At 30.8% G+C, this 12,909-nt stretch overlaps 1 protein-coding gene across 4 annotated transcripts in view; it reads right to left on the bottom strand.

The window, feature by feature from the left end:
* Nucleotides 1-12,909, bottom strand: part of Eip63E (cyclin dependent kinase Eip63E) — a 111,897-nt gene that overhangs the window by 19,574 nt on the left and 79,414 nt on the right. For all 4 annotated transcript variants that reach the window (XM_016048957.4, XM_043047146.3, XM_043047147.3 and 1 more), the window contains exon 6: nt 6,156-6,247. In XM_016048957.4, the coding sequence (XP_015904443.2) occupies nt 6,156-6,247 (92 nt within the window). The remainder of the gene's footprint in view (nt 1-6,155; nt 6,248-12,909) is intronic.

The raw sequence follows: 12,909 nt of genomic DNA, 5'->3' as shown, positions 1-12,909 counted from the left end.
ACTCAAAAAAGCAGAAGTTTATATATAAAAAAAGAGTTTAGTTTTAGAAAAAAAATCTTTAAACGCTAAAAAGTTCTTTTCCTGACCAGCTTCGTGAAAAATGGCAGAAGTATTTGCATTAAACTCAGAACAGTTCCATCTGACAAAATTGACCGGATAACTCATTTTATATTCCAAAATCACAGCTGCGTCGTGGCAGGAAGAAGAAAACTAGAACTTCCAGAAAAAAAAATCTGGGGAATACATATACTTTTTAAGTTAAAAACGAAAAATCAATGCTTATGAATGGTGGAGTAGTTCTCATTTTCTTTCTTTGAGAATCACTTCATTAAAAAGAACAGACCGATAAAACTGAAATGGGTTTAAATTATTAATTCTTATCAATACTGTTCAAGATTTAAGTTTTATGTATTCACATAATTTAATTCAGACAAAAAAAAATCAATTTAACGAATTTTTTATGGGTATACAGAGGGTGTTGCATTATCACTGTCTTAAATATGTATTTTTACAATTATTGTCAGAAATTAAGTAAAAAAAGTCTGCAAATTAGAGATCTCAGATCCATATTAAAGCAAGGAAGATGCAACGAAAAAAAATATTGAAACCTCTTGAATTAGTAGTAAGAAATTGCATAGAAATGTTTCGAATGATCGTTTTTTAACACTTCTCTATTTCAATAAGGGTTATAATGTTTTCAGTTCGTTCCACCATCCTCAATAGTTATTAAATAGATTTCATTAGTTTTTATGCTTCTTTCTCTTTTAAATAGTAACTTGCGATCACTTAAGCAGATACTTTTTTGACCTGAATATTGACAAGGAGTCTAGAAATATATATTAAGGACTGTGATTATGGTTTGATTACACATAGTATAATATTTTTGTTACCGACTATTTTCTTCCAATCAAAGAGTATTATCAAGTGAAAAGGAATTAATTTTCCAACTTTCAAATAGAAATTGGAATCGCTGTGTTGTCAAAGTTCAGGGAAAATAACCCAAGGGGACATAGGTGTAACATTTGTGGATTGTTCCGTCTAACATTGTTTCAAAACCCAGCACAGTTTTTTCAGAATATTTTCAATACCATTATCAGAATTTTTTAATGATTGGAATCGTTTTAATGCAGTCTTTTTAAATCGCAAAACCTCGTTTAGATATTTTCACAGTGATATCTCAGTGTCTTAAGCACTGTGCCACTGCGGGTGCAAAATACATTTTAAGAATGATAAATAACTTTATAGTGTCGGTATGAAAAAATGTCGGGTAAATAGCCTGGGCAGTTTTGTTAATACCGACTCATTCTCTTGTCAAAAATTGCAATAACAATTTAGCATAAATACGTGTCTGAATTTCTTTAAAACAGTGCTCAATTTTCTATCACATAGCGTGGAAGGTTATGGGCTTTGTAGCATATTTCTTAGCTTCAAAAAATGGTCTTACGGTGTTCAGTAGCATGATCTGGGCTGTCAATTCTGATCACCAAAACGGGAAACTATACTTTCAGGGTAGGACTCAACAGCGCTCGAAATATTGCTTAACAACCATAACGTGAGTTTCATTCACACGGTGCATTATTTTTTGTAACTCTGGACTATCAGGTGTTCTGATGTCTTAGTTTTTTTCTTTTGCAATATTTTATTGCACAAGTGGAGTAAAATTCAAATCTTTCGGACAGCCTTTAGAAATTTTCGGAAATTTGGGAATTTTCGAACACCCTTTAGAGCCACTTTAAATCAATAACTCAGGTAAACAAAAGCTGATAAAGTAATGACTTTTCAAAACTGATTTTAATTCACAATAAAAGAAAATTGTACAAACTGTTATGCGTATTATTCTGATTATTATTAGCTGTAAAGTTTTTACTTAGCATTTCTCTGTTATAGGATCATTTTAGTTTCAAGTAGAACCCATTATTACTTGTATTAAGGTAATTGTTCGATATGACATTAATACAGCATTTTTATATTTATATCGTACTTATTTTAAATTTATATCGAAAATTAATCGCAAGAAAAAATCTATGATCAATTTCTACGCTTGTTAAATTATAACTCTCAAATATGATGCAACCTTAATGCTTTACCTCTATCTAAACTTGATTTCACGAAACTTAATCAACTTAAACTGGAAATGATTTTATTTTTTCGAATAAGGTTAGAGCAATTTTGCGGAAACGTTGAATGATTTTATGAGATAGTTGAGATACATCTTGAATTTTTTTCTGTTAAAGCCTTTTCGGTCGTCACCGTTTTATTTTATTAAATTTCCTTCAGGTGTCTAGCACCTGGCTTTCAACTTCAAACAGTGAGCTTTTCCGACTTCGAGATACACTGCAGTCAGAGTTTGCAAAGGCAAGTGAAATTGAGATAGAATTTTAGGCCTGATGAAAATGAGGGGATCCTGCCAAACTATGCAGTAAAAGGAAGACTATCTTCCAAAATACAAATTCACCTATGTGCAAAAATAAAACATTAATCTGTAAGTAAAAAACAAACAAAACAAAAACACATTCTTTATTAAAAGTTGCTTGCATATTGAACTAATTTTGGCAAACTATCACTATGAAAACCCACAGTGTCTCCATTGTAGATATGTCAGTCTATAATAACTTAATTTCATTTTTCCGTAACAGAACTATGCCTAGCAAACCTAAACCAGTACTTTACTAACAACTGAAATTTTTTTCTACTAAACACTGTTATAAAATTCTACTATATAAATTCTGTTTTGTTACAGGACTGAAAATATTCTCTAAAAATTATTATTCCCCAAAAATTATTATTCCCCAAAAAATGTCGTTGCAAACTTGAAATTTGGCCAGCTTAAAAAATTCGAAAAAAGAGATTGCAAAATTTGATGATGTAAAACACCTGTTAACGGTGCATTCTCATATGAACAAGATTTTTATTCGGTCCCTCGATGGCTTATGTACTCAATATCAAAGTTCAAGCATTGACCACTCAAACGGTAAGTCTGGATTTTCCCCACCATTCATAGATTATGCATGCAGCGTTTTTGCTAGAGAAGATTTTTTTTACTTCGACGGTCACTTCAGCAATAAAGTATGAATGGTATCCTTCAACAATTCAATGATTTCTACCATTTTCAGCTCTGCCATCTGTGGAAAGTTTCCCCAATTTCCTGCTTCCACCGAGAAAATGGGAGGATTTATTTTTATTCCGATGCTATCACTCAAACGAATACTCCCTTCTTTAGTTGAGCAACAACAGTTCTGCAAGGGAAATTGCGGAATATCTTTCAAATAATATGGTTGAATGGTACATTCGATTTTTTTTATACATCTGCATTATTTTGTTATTGAAATTGTTTCACTGTAATGAAATATTTAGAGTAAAAATCGTCTTTATATATGTTAAAAAAATTACATTAGAATCTCAACGGTAATTGAATTCGTAAATTAAACTTGAAATTTTGAGTTCTTTAGCTATGCAGTCGTAGAAGCTATGTAGTCATAATTAGTCCTAAAGGCGTCTAAAATGCTTAAAAAATTAAATTAGAATCTCAACGTTAGCTGAATTCGTAAATTAAACTTGAAATTTAGAGTTCTTTAGCTATGCAGTAGTAGAAGCTATGTAGTCATAATTAGTGTTAAAATTGACTAAATATGTGTTTAAAAAATTAAATTATATTCCCTATGGTAACTGAATTCGTAAATTAAGTTTATTGAAGTTTATTAACTATATATGCAGTCGTAGAAGCTATGTAGTCAGAATTAGTCTTAAAATCGACTGAAATGTTTAAAAAATTAAATTCGAATCTGAACGGTAACTGAATTCGTAAACTAAACTTGAAGTTTAGAGTTCGTTAGCTATGCAGATGAATTTTCTAATTTATTATAATAATGTCCCACTACTAGATCAGCATAAAAATTGAGTAATTTTAAGAAAAATTTCTTTCTTATTTAACGCATCTTAACTAAATATAATGCAGTGATAAAGTACATATCTTCTATTTTCGATTTTTAATTTTTGCTATTACGAATTTTGAATAATTTGAACATTTTTACTTCTCCTTTGAGTTCGAAACTAAGTTCCCTAGAATCTTTTTCAATACTTTTCAACGTTCATAAGCCATTAAGGAAGTGATATAAGAATAGATTATTTCTCGTATGTTTACTAGGGAAAAAAAGTTCTTAAAGCATAATTAGACACCATATTTTATTTAAAATTTAAAAACATATATTGTGCTTATAAATTATCTTAGAGCGAATTTTAAAAATGGTAGTGACTGTTTAAATTGGAAAAGTTTTACGATTCTTAATTATAAATTTGTTCCCAGATACTTTCGAACAAGTGTTTTTAAAAGTAATGAAAGCTTAAAAGTAGTTTGATATAAATATTTCAAAAAACATAAATATTTTTATGTAACCTCTTAACAAAGAGAAACTTGTTGAAACAACAAAATAAATTTACATAACTTTTTCCTAAAATTAGTACTACAGAAAAGCCGGAGGAAAACAAAATGTTCATAGCATTTCACTTTCAATAAAATATGGAATTTAGTGAGCTGAATGTGTAAGTTTAATAGAAGACGAACCATCTTCATAAAAAACTCGCTCGGTTTTATAACTAAACAGAATGATGCTCCATCCGTATCCAAAGAGTTATTTTATGGGGCCATCTTCAGTAATAAAATGATAAAGAAGAAGATAATAGAATCGGAAAAAAACCGTAATGTAACATTAAACTTTATGACTGTTGATGATTGAATTGGAAAATAAAGAGTTTATAGATAAATATATTTATTTAGAAAGCGATGCATTTCTCTAAATAAAGCTGTCTTTTTATTGCTTTCAAATTTAAAAAGAAAATTTTTGTTGATATAAAAGCTTATTTTAAAATAAATAGATACCATTATATAAATATCTAGACCAGTGGTTCCCAATCGTTTGTTGCCCACCGCCCCCCTCTAGAAATTGACTGACATTTATCTCTTCTTTTTCCTTTATAATTGTAAAAACCACGCATTGTTGCAAGTGAGCATCAATAAATTGGAATATACACAAAATTACACCTAATTTCAATTTAAATTAAAGTGTAAATAATGACGCAATTTAATTCAGCCACTTCAGAATTTTTCTTTCTATGAAAATGTGTATCGCTCTAATTTTTTTTCAAAAAGAGGTGATATTTGCAGCCAAATAATTGAAACAAGAATAAATTACTTAACTGAACCATAAATAAGAACTTTAAATTTTCTAATAGTGTAAAAAGACTATTTTCTTGTTACATCACTACCGGCCTAGCTTGGTTTAGGGAACAATCAGATTATCATTAGAATCAGATAATAAGCAGAATAGGATGGCTCAAGGGACAATCATAATAAGAGTTAGGAAATAACGATGTGATGATTCAGGGAATAGTTATGAGATAACTCAGAGAATAATCATGAGAAGGATTCATGGGATAATCATGAAAAGATTCAAGAAAAAAACATGAGATGGTTCCAAGGATAATCATTTATGGTTCCAAGAGTAATAAATTTTTCTTAAGTGGACGAAGCGAACACATATCAGACATTTTAATCTTAATCAATCATTGAATTCAGTATCCGTGATTCTGTTAAAAGTTTGATTTATTTTATTGAATCCATGAAGCGTTTCAAGTGCATTTTCGTTTTTATACATTTTAATTCTAAATTTTTTTATATGATAATTTAAATACATTATACATCTGATATGGATACAGATCAGTCGGGTTTCATAATTTTATAAAAACAAAAATCAAGTAATATCTACTTTAAGTTGTGGTTGAACCTTAGGTCTTAATATTGAAAGGCCAATACAATTTTTTATTTACTCATCCTTTTTAATAAACAAACAAACTTTATTGAACAAACCAGTAAACAGATAAGTTCAAAAATAATTAAAATAAGCATAGATTCATCATCTAGAGGATATATCACCAATTTTATCTTTTTCAAAATATTAAACTTAATATCGAGATTGTGTGCAAGGAATTAGTCTAATTTGTGTGAATTTACTGCAGATAAAGTCAATAATTATGGCTATCAAATGACATGAATATATTCTATGTATTTTTCTTTTATTTATATCTATACATAACTGGTCTTTTTTATTTCTATTTCATAGAGGTTTGCATAGTTTCAGAAGATATAAAAGTATACTTACTCACTAAACCCTTTGAAGACAGTAGCATATGAACCTTCTCCAAGCTGTTCGAGTTTAATATACGATTCTGATCGGCCGAAACCAAGATTTGCCTAGAATAAAGTTATCCGTGTTCAGTTTTTGGAAAAATAAAAAATAAATACATAAATACACAAAGTTATTGCTGCTTATACTATAACTTTAATATAATTTGGAGTACAATTTATTAAACAAATCACGAACTTGGCTGCCATCTAAGATTATTCATTTACCATCGTTTTTAGATTAACTTTCAGCAAATAAAACAAAAAATTAACAGTTTAGGTGCTGTATACTTGAGAAAATTTATAATTTTAAGCTATATATAACATCTTGTCATACAGAATTATCTGGGCTTTAGAACGAATACGTAACTTAAATATTTTAAAAGTTATTAAACTTTTTAAAAACCACCAATTTGGAGAGATTATTCCACTTAGCTGAAAATTATTCTATGAATATGAGTCCAGATAACTTGAATGTGAATATAACTTCAATGAATATAAGTCCAGATAATACAGCAGATAAATTTTATAAGTCCAGATAATACAGCACTCGAGTAATTTTTTAAATACTAAATATCTAGATAGCAAACGTTTTTCATTTTCAAAAAAACTATGATTTCATTCAACCATTTTCAGAACTAGCAATGAAAGTGCTGGGTAAAGATAGACTAAATTTGGCTTAACAGTCATAATAGCTGTTAGAAAAACACAGTTGTTATGAAAATATCATATTATTCGCAAAGCACAATAGCATAGAAATGGCATCACCTTCGAAAAACCGTCTTAAAGCAATTACTGGCATAACAATAATTGAAACAATATTTTTTTTATTCGAATTTCAAATCTATAATCATGCAGAATCGAATCTGATACAGAAAATAAAATTCCCCAGACTATGACCGCAAACCCAAAACTAAGGAAGAAGCCCTTGTCACATTGGATTCGACAGGCAATAACGCAGCCTTAGGGCTTTCCAATTTTCGCGCCCCTTTACTCTTTCCAGATACAGTAGAGGGCTCAGTCGTTTCTTTACTTTTTTTTATTCCTGGAAAAGCAGGGAATTCATCCGGAAAATGGGGAAAAATAATGTCCCGAGACAGCTCCGCCCTCTTCGACTTAGTGTATAAACGTACAATAGGCGGTTGATTTCCCTTTAGAGGGGTCTAGAGAATGGAACGAAACTTAATTTTAGACTGGAATCAATGAAAAAAAAATTTTTTTTAGTGGTTTAAGTGAGTAGAATTTGTTTTGACGTTTTTCATTATCTAAGCTTTTCTTTCTTTTCTTTTCTTCTCGAATTCGCAACGTAGATGTTATTGTTGTGGATACATAACACATGTCAAAGTAAAGGCAGTATCTCTTACAAGTACCGCGTGAAAAATGAATACTCGAAACTCATAAATTTTCTACATTTTCGGAGAATTTCTTATGAACCGCTCTGAGCGAGCATTTCGTCAAGTTGAAAAAAATAACTGTCTTATAATTTCTTTCAGTAAAAATAACTCGTCAAAAGTATTAAATTTAATTAGACCTGAAAATAGCCTGGAAATTTATATTATTTTTTTTGTAGAATTAACTTTTTATAGCTGTATATTATTTCTAACCTGAATGTTTAAAAAAAAAAAAATTATATATATATATATATATATATATATATATATATATATATATATATATATATATATATATATATATATATATATATATATATATATATGTTATATATATGTTATTAAATGTAGGCTGGTATTGCTAACAGTTGACGTCCACGCTCCCTACGGGAGGGGAATGGACAAGACTCCGGACAATTCCGGCACAGCTCATTTGGATCACATCATTATGAAAAGGACACGCAAAACTATGCGTTCTTACGTTTTATACCAACATAGATTTGAGGTAAAAAGGCACCTTCGTACATTCCTTGTATCCTTACGCATTAAAGAAAATCATTTCTGCTTCCTTATATGGAATTGAAAAAGGGAACGATTCTAAAAATAACTCTTCCCTTGAAATATAAATCTATTTATATTTCAATGGTATGTTTTCAGCCTTGAATTCCCAAAATAGAATCTCTCTACGCTTATTCTTTAACAATATGGTTGCATAAGTTGTCAAAGTAAAGGCAATATCTCTTAAATAAAAAAATAGATAGATAAATAGAACACACGTAAAAATAGATACTCAAAATTTATAAATTTTCTACATTTTTAAGGAATTTCTTACGAAACACTCTGAACAAACATTTCGTCAAAATGAAAAAAAAAATAGCTATCGTCATTAGTTTCAGTATACAAATCTCGTCAAAAGTATTACGTTAAATTAACCTGAATATAACAACTTGCCACATGGTGAGTAAACTAGAAAATGTGGTTACTTAAATTATGTAAACAGCAGATCACTTTTCACCCATTTTGTTAAATATTTATAATATTTTCTTGCAGAATTAACTTTTTACAACCGTATATTATTTCTAACATGATTTTTTTTTAAAATATATAATTTATTTCAAGCAAAAAAGAATAAATCAAAAAGGCGCTATTAAATAAAAAGAACATATTGATTCATTAGGTTTGAGGAAAAAGTGGCTATTAAGTTATTTGAGTCTACTGGCCACTGGCTCTAGCAGAAAATTTAAATTTTCAGGTCTAAGTTAAAAGCTAAGCTATCGATAAAAGTAACTGTTTTGGAAATACTAGAATAAAAGAAGTGTGTAATCAGTTAAAACCAGGAAACGGAATTGGGAAACTTGATCGACAAGTGAACGCACAAAACCCTGCATAAGGTATTAAAATCAGAACGTGTCGAAGTTTTTTCAAGATTGCATTGCGAGGACACATGAGTGAGGAAGCAGTTTCGGCATAATTCCCTGATTTTATGACAAATGGTTGACCACAACACAATACAGCTCAATAAATGCTGAATAGTGGAAAGTGTAAATTTTATTTCTGAAAGTGTAGGCGTGGCAGTTATTTGAATCATCATCTTCTCTTAAAAGTACTTCAGTAGATACAAAGCACTTAAAATGAAAAAAAAAATTGTTTAAATTACAAATGAACGAGAAATTACAACATTTTAAGTCTTAAGCGTAAAAAAAAGCAACAAACAAACGCCCAATCAAAGTCATTTAAGTCAAAGAAATAAACAAAAACGGGGGATTTCATTTAACAATTTTTAAATTTATTTTGTCAAGTCTTTAAATTTAGCAGTAATTTAGTGGACGAGGATTTTAATCGAAAATCTTAGAGTGTTGTCGGAGTTGAAGATGGTTCCTTTGGCAAACAGACAACGATTAATCTTAGAAAAAGCTACTTTTTTTGTGAGCAAGCTAAAATACCAAGTGTGCGAACGCTAAAATGCAAGTGTTTATAATTTTCGCCAGTTGTAATAATCTGAATTTTCTATCGTCATCATACAAACATCAAAGTTAATTTACATAAATTCCCTAAAACTTTACGCAGGACAGACGTACAAGCAGCTCTTCTATTATCAATCACTATCCGACAAAACAATTAATCGGTTATAATAGGTAATGCTATTTCTTTGTAAAGTTAAATAATATATATAATATGCTGGCAGAAAAAAGGATTTTTGCCAAATAAAACCACAACTTAAAAAAAAAGAGAAAAAACAAAAGATTTTATCTTGTTACACATGACAGGGTGCACATAAATGTCTTTAAGAAATGTGAGAACTTCATCGTCGCTTCAACATCTGTTTTTCGAATCGATGGATTTTAACACATTTGAAAAAGTCGGGTACTACATGCTTGTAATGCTGGTGGGGATTTGGCAGGGCTGGGTGTTTATCGTCCCTCAGAGACATTTACGGCTGATCGTAAAAACGTCTTTCAGGGTTTTGCTAGATTTGATTTAATTGTGGGGTGATAAAATCGACACTAATGGTCACCATATTTCATAAAATATCCATTAAAGCATCAACAATAAAAGGTGATGCGAGGGGGTTCCAAAGATTCCATTATATTATCAGGGTTGGTGCTTCAGTATCTTTTTTATCCAATTCTAAAACCATTTACAGTATGAACCGAATGGTAAAGGAGTTAGGGCTAGTAAAAAAGGTTTCCTGTGTTCTAAACCTGACTATAACTAAATTATCATTCATTTCTCCTTTCTTTTTCTTTTTTATAACCGTCATTGAACAGCCGATCCAATTTTTGGTCTTACGACTACTAATGTTCAACTACGTAACCTAGTAATTTTGAACCCAATCCAGAAGACAAGGAAACTCCTGGATTAAGTATTGGGAGAAATTTTGCTGTCGTGGAGAATTTTTTTGATGGAACTAACCAGCATTTGCGTTACATGGAGAGGACGACCACGAGAACCTCCCACGGTTAGCCTGACGGCAAGGGGACTCTAACCCATGATTCGTCTACCACTGAGGACATTTCACGTCAGCACTGTGGTCGGTCCAAGCCGGATGTGGAGTTCGTTTCGACTTGGATTCGAGCCCGGTTCACCTCATTGGAAGGCGAATGCTCTATCCCCTGAGCCATCGCGGCTCATTCATCTTTTCTTAGAAAAATAATAGAGAAAATATTACAATAAATGCTAAATTTACTTTGAGAAGTACTGGCTTTATGAGAGCCTTCAGTTTTTACCGCCAATTTTCAGGTATATATATATACTTCTACAAAGACGAAGGCTAATTATTTTTAACAATCGCAATTAAAAATCAAAAGAAGTTATACTTTGTAAAAAAAAATCCCCAACATTTTTGAGTTAAAAAAATAATGGTGTTGGGTATTCATCTAAAAAAAGAAAAATTCGATGAAAAACTTAACGAAGTGGGTGCAAGTGAAAAACCATTTGTTATGATACCAAAAGTGAACCCCCTTCTTTTATTGCTTTAACGTGGAAGGGCCTGCGGGAGTGGGTGTTTTTCCTATTTGGCGATGGCTATTTCGTGTTTGCTGTCATAGGATACTTTTTCAACAGGGCCTCCTTTGAATTGTTTTCGCGGGTTTGCGGTTAGTGTAATCGGCAGCAATATTTTATTTTGCTGACCTCCCTGCACTTTAATGGAACTCCATTTGACCGAGTCACTTCCAGAATTTTTCTTTCTCGAACAAATCTATTTTCTTCAGAGTCAATTCTTATTTATAAGGCAATGACATGACTGATTTTTTAAGTGAGCTATGGTTTTTTTGAAATCGATGGACTGAAATCCAGTTATATAACTTCATAATATCTCTTTTTTTTGTTATTTTTCGATGTTTACATTATTACTTGAATTAAAATTAAAATTTAATCTGCATAAAATGAGAATTTTCTAACCTAAAGGAAATATGGCTATATGAAATAATAGTAATAAAATATGGTTCTAAATTCATTTTTTGTCGTTATGGAGAGCAAAAATACAAAAGCTGCATAAAAAATAGTTTTGAGTTCGGTAAGTTGTCAAGAAGCATAAATGTTTTGATTCATACCTAATTAAAATTTTAATTTTTTAATTGTATTTATTTGTTGCAATATAAATATGAGGGTGACCACTGTGTGGTTTTATTATGAATCATCGCATTCTTTGACAGTCACTCACTATGACAAGTGATCAGAAGCAAAATATCAGAATTTTGATTCGTTAAATTTGCTGCTTATTAACAGAAAGGATTGAGCGAAATTTAATATTTTTCTATTTATAAATTTAAAGCTGAGATATCACAATGGTTAAGACAATATCTATTTGCTATTTGAGATCGATGTTTACCAAATGTTCTGTAAGGTAAATGCATTGCGATTCTAACTCAGAAAACAATGGAACTTCTGGATCAAGTGAAGGGCTTCGCGGAGGAACTTTAGGTGGAACTAACTCGTCTAAGCACTAAATGGAGTGAAAAGCCAGAACAACTTTTACACCAATGGCAAGAGGACACTAAACCACGGCCTGTCTACCACAAAGAATATCTTCATCAGCACTATGGTCGGTGCGAACCGGGATCAAAATTTGAATCGATCAGCCATAATTGGGATTCAAACCTGGGGCACCACATTGGGAGGTGAGCGCTTTTTCGCCAAAGCTACTGCGGCTTCTTGATATTTTCATTATTAAAAAAAGTTTCAATCTCAAATATTCCAAAGTGTGTAAGAGATCATATTTACGAGTTTCTGATACTACTAAACTAAGTTTGAATTTTTACTATGGCTGGATAATTCCTCAACTGCAATTCTTACAATTCTGAAATAAATTAAGTAATATAGTTTATCTTCCTAAGCTAGACACGGGAGAATTAGTCTGACTCAGCTGTCAAGTTTACTTCGATACCTGATTATTGTTTTCTGAGTTCAATTTAAAATGAGAAAGATACAGAGGGGAATGCTATTGCTTAAAACTTATTCCTTGAATTTGCTGTTCAATAATAATTATACAAATTTCTTCTAACATTTGGTTACACAGTTTTTAACTAAAATTAAGAGGACCCTATAGCACGGGAGAATCTTTTCATCGCTAATACTAATACTTTATCACCTACATAAGTAATTTAAAATCTAAAGTATGGAAAAATTGAGTTCAGGCAAACCTAGAGTAAGCCATGAAGATAACTTAGGATTATGCTATGAGGAAGTTCTCTACCAATAATTTTTTTCAGCATTTGAAGCTTCGCGGCTAACTCCATGTTTGCCTGAACTCTCTTTTTCTATATTTTAATTTTATATTTGTTATGGAGGCGAAGCGAAATTTACGATTTTTTTTCTGAAGACATAATATTTCTAATG

This window comes from Parasteatoda tepidariorum, chromosome 3 (assembly GCF_982258835.1).
Source record: "Parasteatoda tepidariorum strain Cologne lab strain chromosome 3, Ptep-v5.0, whole genome shotgun sequence".
NCBI lineage: Eukaryota > Metazoa > Arthropoda > Arachnida > Araneae > Theridiidae > Parasteatoda > Parasteatoda tepidariorum.
Note: the sequence above shows the minus strand (reverse complement) of the source record. Positions and strands in the feature narration are given on the sequence as shown.